The sequence below is a fragment of the Anas acuta genome, chromosome 5 (assembly GCF_963932015.1).
Source record: "Anas acuta chromosome 5, bAnaAcu1.1, whole genome shotgun sequence".
Taxonomy (NCBI): Eukaryota; Metazoa; Chordata; class Aves; order Anseriformes; family Anatidae; genus Anas; species Anas acuta.
The window spans coordinates 10,385,596-10,402,757 of NC_088983.1; the positions used below are offsets into that span (position 1 = coordinate 10,385,596).

Genomic DNA, 17,162 nt, shown 5'->3' on the forward strand with positions numbered 1-17,162 from the left:
ACCACAGAGATGGGTTTCAGCAGTTCTGTCATTTCACATGCAGATGTCTTCACACCTCTAGTGGTGCTAAAGCTTAAGGGTCTTATATATGTTACATATGTGCTCTGTCATGGAAATCTGTTTTAGACTGCCTAGCTCTATTCAGCCATCCTCAAGATGAAGCATTTATTCTTCACATGGTCTGATGGCACAGGAGACACAAATCAAGCCACCTAGCTGCAGTCAGAGCTTCCCCAAGCCTCCATTTCTACAGAGAATTTAGGAAAAGGCTCCCAAAAAGCATGGAAGTATTTAGCATGCACAGCAGGAGTAATCTGCACAGTGCACAAACCATATGCACGGCACAATAAAAAAAATCATTTAGTGATTGCTTGTGGAAATGCTAGAAAAAAGCATTCTGTCCTTTCAAGAAAGAAGAAAAATGAGTAGCCCCACTTCTCTCCGCCTCACCCAACATCTCTACAAACTAGCTATGCAGACTCCTAGTCAGCTGCTTATGCAGCAAACATCTTTGTAGAACACTAGATTTCACAGTTCAACAAGTACTAACTTTGATTTGGAGCTCCTCTTTACTTGAGATTGGTTAAAGACCATGAGTATAGCAGGAGGAGGAACACCTTAAGGTTTTGGAATAAATTTTTTTGGTGCCAGGAAGTCCACAGGATAAATATAAGCAGCTACGAAGCTTTTCAAGAAAGTCCGTTTTGTAGAAAGGCATTTCAAAAGAAAAAGAAATAACCTTTGTCTCACACAGGGCTGCTAGGAAAAAGATACCATTTTAGCCACTGACTGCCTCCCTTATTTCCTCAATTGCTTGTTTAATTTCCAATTAACTTGTGCTCTTTTAAAGCTACTCCTTTGGAACAAGGCTCTTTGCTGACGAACCTGGAATCTGTCACAGCAAGCAAGGAAGGGCTACCAAAGCTGTCTGAGATGATTTATGAAAGGAAACCTGCACTTTGGCTCCAGCAATTGTTGCTGCTCCCTCAGTTCAATTTGAGAACATCAGAAAACAAGCCTAAAAACCCACTACAGAAAAATGGTTAACTTAAGAACAAGTCTAAGAAATACACATATGAAAAAATCTGATTTACCAGCACATAAGATAGCGTTCACTGCAATTCAAAAAAAAATAAGCTACAGAAATGGATGCTTTAGGAATTAATTATATTCTTTGCCTAGAAAAGTAGGAAAATTATCTAATAAGGAGGTTGAAGGAAAGCAAGATCTAAAGCATCTTCAACTGTCATTTTATATTTTACACACAGACCATTAGAGCTAATTTACCCAAAATGTATCAGTTAGTTAACAACTGTTCTGCTTCAATGGCAGAGTAAGTTATGGCTTATTAACAAAAAATTACTCATCATTATGTAACTAATGTTACAGTTTCTCTCAAGTACTATGATGTGTTTTAGCCACTAGTACCAGAAGTAGATTATTCAGAAAAATGGAAAACAAAAGGCAAGAAACTCAGAACCTAAATAACTTCTAAAAGCACAGCATCCCTGGATTTACAGACTCAAGTGCAAGATTGCTACAGGACTGTCAAGGTAACCAAACCATTTTCCCCCAGTAATAACTCAAAGAACGTGTATTTACAAAACAAACACTGAAGGTAAGTAATAATGACTTCACACCATTTGTATTGCACCTAAAAATTAATGAGAGGAATCAAAACAAAGACTTCCCCCAGGCTAAGATGTAACAGCTGTAGCTACCAGTAAGACCACTCATTAATGCCGTCAGGGAACAGCCCCATGATCTGCTGAAGTCAAGCTGCAACTTTCATCTCGATACAGCACTGCAGAACTCTGGTACACTGCAGGTTAGATGGAATCAAGTTCCAGTTCCTAGTGTCAGACTCGCACAAACAGCCATATCATCCCAAAAGCAGATCTGAAACACGTACAGAACTAGAAGCAAAACGATTTTCAGCGTCAGTGTTCCTCTTCCAGTGAAAAGGTAAGCATCATTCTCAGTATCCAGACTCACAAAATTTCATGGTATAACCAAAGATTAGGTGAAAAAACAAAAGCAGAACAACAAAACCCACTGTTGTAGCTTTCTCATTTCATTAATTTGCGCACCTTCGAGCACACATCTCCTTAATTTGCAAAGACATTACAGTGGTTTTACGCTGTACAGCATTTTTTTCTCCACTGTATCAAATTGGAAAGTAAGCGGTGACATGGTATCTGCTTTAAAGGAGGTGGCAAGGAACATTTTAATTTCATCTGAAAATCTGTCAGGACAGTTCTGTCATCATAAACCTAGCTCCCTTCATTTTTCATAGTACCACATACAATGCAATGTGAAAACCTTCCACTTGAAGAGGATTAATACTGACATCTGGATTTTTCCAATGTATAAGTAATATCAGCTTTAATAACAGCCCCACATGTCATCCTTTATGTTGTATGACATCTAGAACAAATTTACAGAAGCCTCGTTTTTCCAACAGTTCCACACACCAGTGGAGGCAAAAAAGTAGGAAGGCAAAATACTTAGAGGAGCAAAGCTAGCCATTCTAACAAGGAAGACAAGGAGGGAAGGCACTTCATATACCATGCCTATCGTTTAGATTAATAGGAAGAGACCAGAGAACTGGAACGGAAAATGGCTGCTTCAGCGACCTTTATTGCGCGCAACGCCATCCCTGGAAATTAATCTTAAAAATGGATCTGCTCAAAACGCTCATCAAGGGAAGAGGGAAAAGGCAACTGACAGCCAGTTGAGAGGGAAGCAAAGTCCATGGTAAGACTTTACATTCTGGGCTTTTTACATCAGTTTGACCTCAATTTGCATTTCCTTCTCATTCCACTCCTTTAATTAGATTAGTGCGTCGTTCATGGCACACCGTAGGTGTTACAGACTGGCTTCTTTAAACACATTTGAAATGTTAATTAAAAATGCTAACAGCTATGTTATGCACGGTAACGAAAAAGCGTAGTACCATGAGATTGATGAAATTCATCTGGAAAAAGTATTTTATATAGCGACCAAAATCCTGAGCAACTGTCAAACAGCTCTGTTCTGGCAACACTCGGCAAACAAAGGCTCGAGATGCTCTGTGCTGGAGGAAGCCTATTCTTAGCCGTTCAGAAGTGACGGTACAACAGCCTGCTCCCCCCTCTAAGGGGAGAAAGTCTTTCAGCATCTCACTGGCCTGAAAGTTTAGGTTGATGATAAAAGCAACAGAGCTATTTTTAGCACTCCACAGGCATAAAAATACAGCTCTAAACTGTGACCTACAGCTATGCACAGCCAAGCATCACAGCATCCGACAGCCTTAACTTCAGCTAGAAGCACGTCTGGAGTTGCTCCAGACAATCATTATTCATCTCACTGCCACCAATACCTTCAGATGGATTTAGCAACAAGCATTTGAAATTGTTACATTTTTTTTTTTTTTTAATTGCTGCCATCAGAACTCAATCCAAAGGTAGGAAACCTTAATGGACTTTGTAGGAAGTGTCTGAGAGACCACATTAGGTTAAATGGATTACTGCTGCTCTCTGGTATAGGGGGTGAGAAAGAACCTTAAAAGCAGAAAAACTTAAACGGCCATGTTCAGTACTGAAAGTCATTTTTGTAAGCACAGTTTGACTAAATAAAGAAAAAAAGCTTTTTTTCTTCCACCAGTAGTTAACAGCCTGGAAACAGGATATGCTAGAATAAGAGACCTTCAAGCAAACTCACCTGAAACAACACTGGTCAGACAACTGCTAAGGTAATTTATGTTATTTCCTTCTGATTCGTATGCTTGTGTCTGCATGGCTTGTAACTAACTGTAATTTAGAAGTCTATTCCACCAGATTTCAGTTTCCAGAGGTTACATCAATAGGAATTTATGTAAAAATACAAAGTGATACAGAAGTTTTAAGCTGGACTTGTACGGAGTTGCAGCACTTAACTTTAGCAATTTATTTTTTTAAACTTTCAAGAATTACTTCAATTTGTAATTTTTATTATTTTTTTTAACTTCCTCATATGCTCTCAGGAAAAACAACATGACGTAATTTCAAGATGATAAATATGCACTTAAAACTCTGAAGTTTACAGCATTTGAAAGTGTTAACTTGGAAAACAGATGTAAAATATTATAAAATGTAAGGCCTGTCAGATTTAATTACAGCTTGCCGATTACTATCGCTTCTTATATCGTAGTGCAAGAAATGTTACCATCAGGAATAAAATTTACTTTAAAACAGTCAGCAGCTTAAAAGGAAGCCTGTAGGTATAAACACTACCGGCCTGACAGAAATTAGCAAAATACTCTGTTTTATTTTTTCCCCACAGCTTAAAAATGCCACTTTTTGGCTGGATGAAATGGTCAAAGAACGATTCCTACAAATCCGCAAGGTATCCTGGATCAGAACTCGTTACCAAAACCTTGCTGAGGGAACTGAAATGGCACCTGAAAGAGCGTGAAAGATTAGTGCAAGAGATTGAAAATGAACAGAAAGTCCAGAAACCTGGCACGGATTACAACTGGCTGAAGAACTACCAAAATCCTCAAGCAACAATCCCAGCCACAGAGCAGCGGCAGCTGGAAGTTCTCTGTTCTCAAATCCAGCCCTGCCAAACTGGAACTGTCCTCAGCAGGTAACTACTCCTACTCCTCTAGCCTTGAGTACTGGAGCATAAATAAGCTATGTTTTCTTTATCTTTTCCAAGCGTATGCATGGCTCTGATCTTTCTGCCAGAGTAACAATGACCATCAGCTTGAGTGTATTTTATAGATGTTTTAGAAACTACACCTGTGCTTTATGATGTTGTACAGGTGAAGTTTTTGAATATCGGGATTTTCCTGGTTTAATCCTAAACAAGGGAAGTCTTGCATTCTTAAAAATGTGACCTCTCAATACTTCCATTTCTTCCTGTTCATTATCCCCAATATTAAATTGTAACCAATTACAATTTACTTGTAAATTGGTTACTATCTATTAAATATGAAATGTTGTGGGGGAATTACCATGTAAAATTGTCCTATACTCGTATTTTAAATATATTTTCCAGGGGCACGTAGAAATGATAGAAGCCGCCCATGTGCCTTTTAAAGCCCAGAATACACCTAAGGGCAAAGTCAGTTTAAATCAAGTTACCCAGATGGAGGAGGGAAAAAAAAAAAAAAAGGAAAAGCATACTGAATAACAATCCTCATAATAGCTGGACCGCTTCCAGTGCATTGTTAGAGCTCTCTTCCTCTTGTAATCTTTTGGGGGAGGTGTGTGGGGAAATGTGGCAGCAAGGAATAAATGACACCAGAGCGCAGTCATTTCCTCCTCCTTCCCCTTCCCTCAAAAGATGAGCGAGGAAAAAGAGTTGTCAGCCCTGATGATTCGATTTCAATTCTTGTTTGTTTCTAGATTTCGTGAAGTTTTGGCAGAAAATGATGTTTTACCTTGGGAAATAGTCTACATATTCAAGCAAGTTTTAAAAGATTTTCTTACTACCCTTGAGAGAGAAAACCAGCAAGAGCAACTGGTAGATGTATGGAATACAAATTGCTCTGAACACTGCAGCCTGCGTGGAGACAGTTCTAACAAATCAGAGAAAGATGAAATCCCCACTGTTTCAAGTTATGTCGACAAGAACACACAAAGCATGTTTCCCACTTTCTCTGACAGAATTTGGAACCTTCCGTATTACTACCCATCAAGTTGAGTGGGTTTGTGTTTCTTTCAAAAAGCTTTGTAGTGTTTGTCTTCCTTTGTTGTGATTGCCATCCGCAAACATAGGAGTAGGAACTATGACACGCTCCCTTTTTATACAAGTTAAATCCAAGTCTTCAGTTATAGCTAGCGTGCATTATACAAACTTTAAGTACAAACCCTCCTCCTATCTTCACTGTTCCTTTAAAATGTTGTGTTTGTAGGCACCTTTTAACGAAAAACATAGCTGCTGCTGATAAAACATGGAGGTGTTTTCCTTTTAGCATTCAGGTAGACAGATATAGATGTATAAACAAGAAAAGACCACGTTCCGTATTTTGAAATAGCACCACTCCACAAAGCATTAGGCAAGAACTTCTGTATTTGTCACACAGCTTTTAGGCTCTGTGGGAACTTTATACCATGTAAGATTTAATATAATATCAGTTGTACCAAATAAACTGGTAAATACCTTTTGGAGCTGACAATTATTTCTCAACTTCAAGAATAAGTTCTAAAGTGAAAACAAGGTAAAATACGTGTAAAAAATATGGTACATTTCTATAACAGCAAGAGATGTTCAACAGATCATTGCAAAAGCAAGAGGTGATCTTTTCAAATTTTCAGTTGCCATTATTTATCACTGTGTGTTCACAATGAAGTCTTATCAGTCTGATCAGACACACACAGTTGTTATGGTCACAGCAGGCAACTAGAGCAGAAAGTCAGTGAAAACACAGGCCACAACTATTCTCCACCTAAGAACGAATTTCCTTGCAACGCAATAGAAATTGGGTGAAACAAATTGCACAGTATCTTCCACAAAAGGTAGCTATATAGTTTGAAGAAGCCTTTGGAAAATTCACAGATCTTGAGAACATCTCATACAGGAGAGTGGAATACCAGATACAAAAAATGCAAAACCATCAAAACTCTTGCATAAAGCCAGCTAACAAACTACTACAAGGCTAGAGTTAATCAGTTCCTACAGGTTTACAGTAATGAAAAAATTCATCTCATCACCAAGAGTAACTGGTCCCCCCCACTTCCAATAAGCTAAATATGGGAAACTTCATATGTTGTGCAAACTCAGATCTGCACTCAGAGCTGGTATGAACTCTCTGCCCTCCTTTTGCTTAGCTGCTGGTTTAAAAATAAATTTAAGCATTCATTTAAACTTAATCTGCTCTACGAATACAGAATAAGATCTATCCAATTCTTTTTGTGCAGTTCTAAACCAAGCCAGAAGCGGATCCCTGCACTAGGACAAGGATGGCCTGAAAGCATTTTCTCACTGACAAGGCTCCCTCAAGGAGTTAAGCTTCAAGTACTATTCCGTAAGCAAGAAGGTAAATTACTGAGCATATCGAAGACATTAGCAGAATTAGTATTAGTAACATCTGCAACACAGGCTTCAGAAAACATTTTTTATTTAGTCAAGTGTTCAAGATCCCTGCAATAGTAATTCATATAAAGAAAAGGTTTTTAAAACATGAAGCTTCACAACTTTTTAGTGGAAAACAGGTGAGAAGACGCCCCACAAATGTAGCTTCCAAATCTTAGTTTATGGAAAACGATAGGGCAGTAAACATGTGGGGTCCACTTACCTTCGTGATCATCAAAACATGGAGGCTGCAGGTAGGGGTGTGGGTGTGCATGTCAAAAACACAGTGACTACTGACAAAACTTCTCCGTTGTTCATAAATTTCACTTTAATACAAGCAAATGCAGGCCTCCAAGTCCAGAAATGAGGACCACCACTAAAATATGCTAAAAGGCAGTTACTGAATTAATAACAAAAAACTCTAGGCATCACAGTCAGTTGTTTCCCAGCACAATGCTAAGCAAAAGCACAGAAACTCTTGCTTACTTTTACACACCTTTTACTGATTAAACAGATACTAGGCTACTATACCCAGTTGTAGCAGCAACAAACTGGGCAAAAAGGAGAGAAAGAAACCTAGGAACTCAAAGTGGCACAGGAAAAAATCATCCAAAGATTGAAGAAATGTGGTCCACCAACACCTTACTTTGTCAATTTATTTTTTAAACACAGAATTGAGAAGTAACTTACAGAATATGAATATTTTCAGCAGTATCATTGCAGTAGGCCAGCCATCATTTCCCTACTGACAGTCACTGCCTGAGAACACAATTGTTTAAGTGCTTTTTACTTAAGGCCTACACGATTTGCATGAGGTGATGTGAAACTGCGATTCCTCACACTGATCCTACTGATATTTTTGCCATCAGCAGGCAGCTAACAAACACCATTCTGCTGGCAGAAAGGTGAGTGGCAGTAATATCAAAGAGCAGCAATGTTTCCCACCTGCACAAGTGTTGGGCAGAACAGCCTGTGATGCCTTTAGCCAAATGGCTATAAAAAAAAAAAGGGCTAACTTGGAGACAGCTGGACAACCTGTGACAACCCAAGTTAAAGAGCATAGCCATTTTTTCCCACACTGAAACCTTTTAAGTGTTTTACAGAATTATCTAGGTTGTATGAGACCTCCAAGATCACCAAGTCCAACCTCTGACCAGCCCTCCACTAAACCATATCGCTACGCTCTTCATCTAAACATCTCTTAAAGACCTCCAGGGATGGGGACTCTACCACTTCCCTAGGCAGCCCATTCCAATGCCTCACAACCCTTTTGGTAAAGAAGTTCTTCCTGATATCCAACCTAAGCCTCCCCTGGTGCAACTTTAGCCCATTCCACCCCATCTAGCCATTACTGTATTTATGCATTTTTTTGTTTAACTTCTTGAATAAAGAGCAGATCTACATCGGTAATTCAGAACCTAGTACCAGCAGCACTTTTACGTGAGGGGTTGAAAGGAGACAGACGTTATGACATTCCAGTTTTGTATTATATTTGTGAGTAAGCCTTAAGGAGACAGTTCACGCAACCCAGGAAGCCAACAGCAGCACCCCGGGCTGCAGCCATGCCAGGCACAAGGAACTGAAGGACAGCTGAAGCACACACAGGCCGTGTAGGGCACACACCACTCGCCCTGCTACCTCAGGCACGGAGCTGACTGAGGGAAAGCACCGCAGCTGCCCCCACACGCAGCCCCTCACCCTCACCACCAGGAGCCCCGCACTCACCCCGCGGCCACCAGGGACTCCCGAGGGCCATCGGGGCAGCCGAGGGGACTTCGAAGTGCTGCGGCGTGCGCTTCACCCCCCAAAAACTCAACGGCGGTCACGGCTTTGCCGACGGTGAACCAGTCGCGGATCTGCTCCGCCGTCAGCGCCCGCAGCATGATAGCAACAGCGGCGCCTCACACGGCCGCCCTTTTCCCGCTCTCGGGCTGGCCCCGCCCGCACCACGTGACCGGGCGCCTCAGCCGGGCGGCGGCGCTGAGGGGAGGCAGCCGCCATGTTGTGGGGGGCGGCGGGCGGAGCGGGGAGGGTCCGGTGTTGGCTCCCGTTTGCGCTTCCCCCGGAACGAAACGCGCTCCTGTCCCGGTCACTGCACAAAGCACGGTCCCTTCCCAGTCACTACACGAAGCACGGCCCCCTCCCGGTCCCGGGGTGCGCCACCACATCCCTCCTTCCACCCAGGGAAGCAGCCCCCAGGCGCGGAGCCGCCTCAGTGGGAGGCTGCCTGCCGGTGCCGCCCGCTCCCCGAGCACCCCGGTGCCGGGAGGAGCGGCCGGGAGCCGGGCTCCGCTCCTCCGCGGCTGCAGAGGGCGCTGCCCGGGCCGCGGCGGCTCCTCCCGGGCCGGTGCCTCCCCTTCCCGGCGTCCCCCGCAGCGGCACCGGTGGCTGTCCCCGCTCCGTGACCTTCGGCGGCCGCTGCGCTCCCCCCCGGCCCTCAGGGTGGGTGCCGCGGGGGGCAGCCCCCGGGAGGTGCTGGGTGAGGGGGGGCGGCCGTGACCTGGCTCTGCCGGCGCCCCCCCGGTGCGGGGAGGGCCGCGGGGCCGCGCTCTGAGGGGCGCTGAGGGTGTGCTTGGGAGGGGGGAGCAGAAAGGGCATGGCGAGAGGGGGCTGGAGAGAGCTGGGCTGTGAGGGCAGGCTGAGAGAGCTGGGCTTGTTTGGGTTGGGAAAAAAGAAGACTGAAAGGAGACCTCGTTAATATATAAAAACACCTGAGGGGTGGGCATGGGGGGATGGGAGCGGTTTCTTTTCGGTTATGCTCAGCCCCAGGATGAGGGGCAGCAGACGCAAACTGAAACACAGGAGGTCCCGGCTCCACACGAGGGGCGCTTCTGTGCTGTGAGGTGACAGCACTGGGACGGGTTGGCCAGAGGTTGTGTCTCTCCCCTGTGTGAGTCTCCTGCTCTGGAGATGTTCACAACCCGCCTGGATGCCATCCTGTGCAGTGTGCTCCAGGTGATCCTGCTCGGCAGGGGTTGGATTGGGTGACCTCCAGAGGTCCCTTCCAACCTCGGCCACGCTGTGATCCTGTGAACAAACACTAAAAACCTGGGGGGAGTGCTTTTCACTGCTCTTACTAGCACAGGTGAAAGCACAGCACCATTTCAGGAAATATGAATGTGATTGAGATGTCTCTCCATAAACTAGTAAAGAGAAATGTGGAGTTGTCTGTATTCATACATTGATTTCCATGAGGATGCTTTCATTAAATGCCATCTAGATTTTTCCAGTTGTTTTGACATTGGCAGTCCTTGCCTCCTTTTACCCTTGATGGTCGCTAAAGGATGCTTTACACGTAGCACTGGGAAATAAGTGAGAATGACCTCGCAGAGGGTCAAAAAAAATACCTGTTTTTCTATCCTGGGATGCTGACTTGACATAGACTTTCCGTATCTGTATATAACTGATTTTAATGGCTTGTATTGTATTGGATAAAGTGTTCTGCTTTTTAAGTAGAAAACAGTAGAATATGTTGTATTGCTATGTAATGTGGTGCAAATGGTATGCCAACGTGCTGTATGGGAGTTAGTTTTATTTTAAAACATTTTTTACACAGCTTTCTGTGTTTACCTTGACTAACAAAGCTGGATACAAAGGAGGGAAAAAAATCAGTAGGCTCTCTATTCTCGGGACATATTTTAAAAGTAATATATTCATGATAAATCTTGAATTTAGTAGCTTATCTTGTGTTTTGCTATTTTGAGTAGAAATTACCATGTTGGAAGACATGTTAGATGTGGGCGAGGGAGGGAAACTGACTTGGTAGTACAAGGATAGAGTTCGTCTAGCTTGTGTGGAACAAGGCTTTGCTCCTGAGAGAGTCTGGAAATAAAAAGTCACCGATAAAAGGAGAGGAGCCTACATACTGCTGCTGTGCAAATGCTCTGTTGTTCATCTTTGAGTCCTTTCATCAGCTGGAGTACATTTTCGTGTGTGTTAGCCCGTTAAGTTATAACCTTAATTCTGAATTTTCAATGCTTTACTTTGGAATAAGTACCTTTGCACATTGGGGGATTATTTTTCAAACCCATTAACTGCTGCTGCTGCTGTGTGTATATATGTGTATAATATATATGAAAAATATATAAATATACATATAAAGTACAAATGCACATGTATACTACTTTGGTATGCATACCACATAGATGTATAAAAGTGTATATATAAAGTGCATGCACATACATACATAGCAGGTAAGAATATAGTTACAAAACTCCTCATTGCAGAACTTCTGATACCTTTCAGATGATGCAAGCCATGATTCCAAAGTCATGGAGATCCATGAAGTTCTACTTCTCTACAGTTTATCAAGAAGTATGGGTCGGTATAGCGTTAACAGCTTATACCTACTACAAACTTTCATATGGTGGTAAGTTAAACATTTTAATCTTCATCGACTGTTAATTAAAATCATGCTTTATAGAATGATTGTCCATAACAGTTCAAACTATCCTTGAACATATCTAGCAAATGAGAAAGTAACGCTTTTCCTTAAGGCCAAGTTTTTGCCATAAAAGTTTAACGTGTTCGATGTAGAAGGCTACACTAATAAAATCACTCAAGCTAGTGTAACTGTGCCTGCTTTATGAATATTAAATAATGTAGACACTGGTTTTAAAAACACACATCTAACTTGAAATGCATAGCCAGAGGCTTTTTCTCTAGGTTTTTCCAGAATGAATGTAACGTTGTTTTGAACTAGAACTTTGATTTTTATTTTTTTTTCTTAACATTTGCAAAAAAAAAAAAAAGCAACTTCAAGAACGTTTTCCCATGTGAACTGTATTAAGTACTATAATTTTGGGATGATGCACCTCCAAGTATGAGGTACATCACATCACTGAACATTGAAGTGTGTTCTATTTGGTGATGCTGGATCTCTTTCTTAGAGAAAAAATGGAACATCTAATGTAAAGCTAGTATATTTGAGTGGGTCAGGTCCCTCAAAGCAAAAGGTTACAACAGATTCTTATACTCAACGTCCTATTCTTCAATTTGGGCTATGCTGAAAAATTTCCAAGCCAATCCCTTTGCAACCTGTCACTAAGAATTACCAAGAACCTTGATATGGAGGAAGTGTAAGCTAAATGTCACTCTAAAGTGAAAATAGCTTTTAATAGCTGTAGCCCTTCCTGAGGTTTAGGGTTGTTGTAGAATAACTTTGGCTGCAAGGGACTTCTTGAAGTCACCTGCTCCAAACCACTGCTCAGAGCAGCTAGATCAGGTTGCTGATAGCACCAGTCAGAATTCAACTGAGTCCCTCCAAGGATGGAGATTTTACAGCCTCTTATGTCTGCCTGCCTTACGAAGATTTTTTTTTCTTTATGTTTTTGTCTGGTCACCATAAATCAGACTTTTAGGAGAACAATTAAAATGGGAATGTGAAATAAGTTATTTTAATTACAAAAGAAGATTTTAAGACAAACGGTATTGTTACTACTTCAGTTTACATCCTTCAGTTTTGTGTGTATACACACGCACACACACACTATGCAAAACTACCATTCTGTATAAAATTTTCCTCGAATTATAGTGGGAGTCTTGATGGCTATGAATTCTAAATACATAGAATCTTGGTTGATGAAAAATAATTTATATATATAATGTTTAGAATCTTGGTTGATTAAAAATATTTTTTATATATAATGTTTATGGAAATGTACCATAAAAAGTACGTCTCATACACTTTTTAAAATCTTATTCACACTCAAGAAATCGTGAGTTGTGTAATCTAATTGAAATTTATCTGTAAAATATAAACAGGATTATTTTTTTTAAGTGTAATTGTTCAGCTTGTTTTGTTTTTTCTTTTCCTCTAGGCAAAAAAGCAGTGGCAGATAGTAAGTATTAACTACATAATACCCTCTTATTTGTCATGAGCTGCTATAACTCAGTTTACTTTCTGTACCATTATAGATAGGTCATTTGCTCCCAGTTGAATTTGTAAATGTAAACATTATTTACATTTTATATATGTAATTAGTGACAATAATAGACTTGAGGATAATAGCATAAATAAACTGTAATTATAAATAACCAATACCAATAACCATTCCAAAGCTGCGGAAGAGTTTGCTGCAATAGCATTTTAAAATGTGTGAAAAAGGATTCTTACTGTTAGCTGAATTTGTTATGTATTTCATTTGGTGTGGTAGATTTACTTATCAGGGCAGTTGAATCTGCCAAATATTATGCTCAGATTTAGATACAGTCATCTATTCTAGGTTCTGAACTATGTTCTTGAATTGGTTTACTCTACTGTTTGAACAGTCTAAATTGTGTCTTTTTTTTCAGAGTCTTCTGACCATCATTAAAGATCTCTTCTTGGAGAATGAATTTGGTGTTTGATCATCTTTACTGTACATGAAGCAAGTTACAACCATAGGGAAGTTAATTCTAAAACTGTACCTGGTATACTTCTGAACTTAGAATAAATCTGTTGAACAACAAGAAATTAAACATGTTGGACACAGTATACTGGACTGTATTGAAAATTGATTTTTAGTCTATGCGTTTGTTTTCTGCAGTTCTTCCACGTTCCACATAAAAGCTTTTACAATAGTACCATGGGAAAAAAAAGGAATTTCTGTAATTAAACTTAATAGAATTAGCCAACATTTCATATAAAAGTATTATGCCACTTTTCATAGCATCTTTTTCAGTTAGAACCTTTGAAATACTCCATTGCCTTTAAAAATATCTTAACTGAGTGTGCCAAGTGTGATGATGTAACTGTCAGCTTGCAGTGCAATATTTTGAGGACACAAAAACCTTAGGAAAATGAGTTTTCAGAACTGTACATACTGAACATCCATATCAAGGATACGTAGTGCATAAAATCAAAATTTTACTTTGTCATGTTTTGTTTAAGTTCAGCTTAATCTGCTTTTGAGAAGATTAAGAGGCCTAAGTCATTTTAATGACTTCATGCTTACGTACATCTTTTTAACTACATCACTGAAACATCGTAAATCTTTCAGCTTAAGGTTTTGTGTTTCAATTTCTCTTACTGTAATATCTGGCTGTAACTTAAATATTTTGTATTTGAATAGTCACGAGCTTGATAACCTTGCGTGCTGATGACATGGTAAACATTCAAAATACTCATTGCCTTTAATTTCTACAGATTTTATACTTCTGCTTCAGCTTGGCATCTACACCTATTAAGAGTAAAATTACTGATTGTACTTCTCTGAAAACTCTTGTCAGTACTCATACTGACATGGGCTATGTCAGTTGCAGGCGGTGACTTTTTTTTTCCCCTAAAGGCCAGTATAGTGTTACTCACTTGATTAGAAATGAATAGATAGCTATCTTTCATTCATTCTTGACCTCTCTTCCACAGTTCCTCTCTTCGTTGTTCTGTATTTTCCCTCGGTAGGGCTTATCTGATTCTTTCCCCATCAAGTCCTTTTTTTCTGTGTTTTCAATGTTTCTGCCCTTGCTGTGTTTTCTAACCCCCCCAAAAAAACAAATGAGAAGTTTCTTTCTCTACATAAAACCAAAAGGCGCTAAAAGTAGGGAACAAAATAAAATGTAGGAAAGGGAGCTTCAAATTGACAGATATTAGCCAGTGGTGATTACAGGGTGGGTCATAGTTGTGGTGTAGTTAATGAGTGGTTCAGATTGAAAATTTATGCCAGGTAAGATGCTATATGTGCACTTGTGATGCAAATTTATGATCACTGAGTTAGTTCCTAAGATACTACACGTACTTCAAATAATGCTTTAGCAATTTTCAATTACAGAGCTGAGGAAAACAAGCTAGGGAAAAAAACATGAATCACTTCAGGATGTGCTTCTCCTTAGCTATAGAACCTAGTACAGTGGAACTGAGCTACATCAACATGCTGTCAGGTCTCTTAGATGTTAATGGAAAAGCAAGAAGAGCTTTTGCAAAACTGCCCCTGGAGTACAGTTAACTGCACTTTTAGGTAAACTTCACCTACTTCAATTCTAACACAACATCTGACTTGCTTCATTGTCTAATAGGAAAAGGAAGTACACATGGGAAACACTGCTGGGTTATTGAAATTGCACTTTCGGCTGGAAATTAATGCTGTCTGCAGCTGGGTCTTCCTTTGTTGTATTTCTGTTGTAAATTTCTATGACTGTTTCAGAATACTCCTTCCTATTTGTGATCCTTAGCAGACGACTCTGCAAAGGGTAAGGGAAGTAAAATTGCTGTGTATCTTTACATTTTTTTCACTTGAGGAAACTGACAGTCAGGTGCTTGACTCAAAAGTAGAAACCAACACACCCATCAGGTAATACGTGTAGTACCATTGATACGCTTTCTGTTCCTCAGTGCAAGTATACGCTACAGCATAGAAAACTGTGACATATGAAAGGAGTAATCAGTTTACTTGCAGCATTGGCATCTGTAATGTAGCCCTAGGTAGAGAAGCGCTACACAATGCTATCTCTGCAGTGAATACTCATTTTAGAATGTGGGTTTTTTGAATGTGCTCATTTTGTATGCAAATGACCATTTAAAACCAGGGGTTTTGTCCATGTAGGTAATACTAACCATCCTTCACAACTCGACACTGGTAGAGGAAATGTTTATTGCTTATTGTCAGGTTGTGGTGTATTCATTTAGCTGCTGCCTCTTTATATTGCTGACATTTCTAAAAGGAGAGGATTAAATTCATGCTTTGTGTAGTGAAGTAGTTCCCAATTGTGCTTTTCATATGTTGCCTATGATAAGGCACTGGCAATGACAAAAACGAGCTTTTGCAGTGTTAGTGGAACAACAAACTCCTACAGAGTTTGAAAAGCCTCATTCAATTACTGCAGCATCACCTTGACCAAGTTTTGCTGTGGTGTGCTGTGCTTTGTTGTTTTTTTTTAATCGGTGCAGAACATGAAAATTCAGAAACAGAGTGCTACCATAATGACAATGCTAATGCAAGATGTTTTGTTTGTTTGTTTGTTTTTACCATTTAAGTAGTTCTGTATTTGTACCTCAAAGTTCAGTCTTAGAGCCACAGTTCCTCATCGTGAAGCTATGAGATTTCTAGAACATAAATTTCCAAGTCTTGTCTTACAGCTGAGAATCTCAGAGTATCCCCTGCATGCTAATAGAGAGTCATGGAATACTCTAGAAGAGCAAAATACAGTCAGAGCCAAGGAATCATTAGTCACAGGGCCCAACCTACTTAACCTCTTTAATGTATACCTCAGGGAAAAAAAAACAAATGTGTCTTCATGTTAATGGGGAGGATGAGTAAAGTTGCAGGAAATGATCTAAATTAACTAAAACAGCTGAAGTTGTCTCCTGTGTATCTTAATCATGATAGTAAATCATTGAAGTACAAATACACCCTGATACTGAGCTGCTATGTGTGTGTACTGCACCTTCATTTCAGTCCCCAAAGAAGAACTATCAGGTGCTTGTTAGACACAGGTGATTATGTGTGATGTCACCACCAGATGGCTGCAATGAAACTAAGTGAGGAAATCAACATCTGAAATCTGTTGTTTCATTCACGGAAATCTGTAAAGCTACTAGGAAGGAAGGAATAGTAAGATAGGAGATTCCCTTAGGCATTAAATATGTTGTTTAACAATCTGGTAAACAGGAACAAGAAGAAATTACAAGATAGTTCTTGAACAGCAAGCTCTTCATCCTAATTTCATTACCTTTAGCAACTAACATTTTGCAGCTAATAGTCTTTATTTTATACAGCCATGTGACTGATTCGGTAATTTCTGAGGAACTCATAAACAAGAAATTCCTGAATTCTGTTCTATTGCTGCAGGCAAACCACTTAGAAACAATTACTCTCCCCTAACTCAAAATGAACTGACCACGGCAAGAATGGATTCTTTGGAAATTTTAATTAAATTCTGTTAAATATACTGCACTTTCTTTGGCTGTGGATTAACAGAATGAGTACTCTGCCTGCGTGTGGAGTTTCCACCTTTCTACCACAGTGCTGTGCTTCTCTTAGTTGTGCTGATACAACGGTTTGTGAATAAGATTGGGCGTTTTTTAATAATTCTAGGTTTCTCTCTAAAGTAGAAAAGCAAGCATGTAGGGTTTTTGTATGTTTTACTTCAGATCCATCTACAGCTATTTTCACCATAGTTGCTTTATAACTTGCATTATAACAGAC

The 17,162-nt window shown here is 40.2% G+C and overlaps 3 protein-coding genes across 4 annotated transcripts in view; 2 read left to right on the forward strand and 1 right to left on the reverse strand.

Moving 5' to 3' along the window:
* The window catches only part of TDRD9 (tudor domain containing 9), a 65,470-nt gene extending 56,415 nt beyond the window's left edge, over positions 1–9,055 (reverse strand). Inside the window, exon 1 of one of the 2 annotated variants that reach the window (XM_068682621.1) lies at positions 8,767–9,055. In XM_068682621.1, the coding sequence (XP_068538722.1) occupies positions 8,767–8,924 (158 nt within the window). In that variant the 5' untranslated portion in view covers positions 8,925–9,055. The remainder of the gene's footprint in view (positions 1–8,766) is intronic. The other variant, XM_068682622.1, reaches the window with a different exon arrangement.
* Positions 2,128–6,130, forward strand: RD3L (RD3 like). Its single transcript, XM_068682651.1, has 4 exons — positions 2,128–2,757; positions 3,646–3,733; positions 4,303–4,608; positions 5,373–6,130. The coding sequence occupies exons 3-4, from the start codon at positions 4,310–4,312 to the stop codon at positions 5,668–5,670; spliced, it is 597 nt and encodes a 198-aa protein (XP_068538752.1). The 5' UTR covers positions 2,128–2,757; positions 3,646–3,733; positions 4,303–4,309; the 3' UTR covers positions 5,671–6,130.
* Positions 9,056–9,324: 269 nt separating the features above from the next.
* ATP5MJ (ATP synthase membrane subunit j) lies at positions 9,325–13,516 on the forward strand. Its single transcript, XM_068682654.1, has 4 exons — positions 9,325–9,483; positions 11,287–11,410; positions 12,861–12,881; positions 13,336–13,516. The coding sequence occupies exons 2-4, from the start codon at positions 11,287–11,289 to the stop codon at positions 13,353–13,355; spliced, it is 165 nt and encodes a 54-aa protein (XP_068538755.1). The 5' UTR covers positions 9,325–9,483; the 3' UTR covers positions 13,356–13,516.
* Positions 13,517–17,162: the final 3,646 nt, after the last annotated feature.

Excerpts from the sequence above, each read along its gene's own strand:
- RD3L (XM_068682651.1), top strand. The coding sequence starts at position 4,310 with ATGCCACTTTTTGGCTGGATGAAATGGTCAAAGAACGATTCCTACAAA. Across the intron at positions 4,609-5,372 it reads ACTGGAACTGTCCTCAGCAG|ATTTCGTGAAGTTTTGGCAG; the intron begins GTAACTACTCCT and ends GTTTGTTTCTAG.
- ATP5MJ (XM_068682654.1), top strand. The coding sequence starts at position 11,287 with ATGATGCAAGCCATGATTCCAAAGTCATGGAGATCCATGAAGTTCTAC. Across the intron at positions 11,411-12,860 it reads CTACAAACTTTCATATGGTG|GCAAAAAAGCAGTGGCAGAT; the intron begins GTAAGTTAAACA and ends CTTTTCCTCTAG. Across the intron at positions 12,882-13,335 it reads CAAAAAAGCAGTGGCAGATA|AGTCTTCTGACCATCATTAA; the intron begins GTAAGTATTAAC and ends CTTTTTTTTCAG.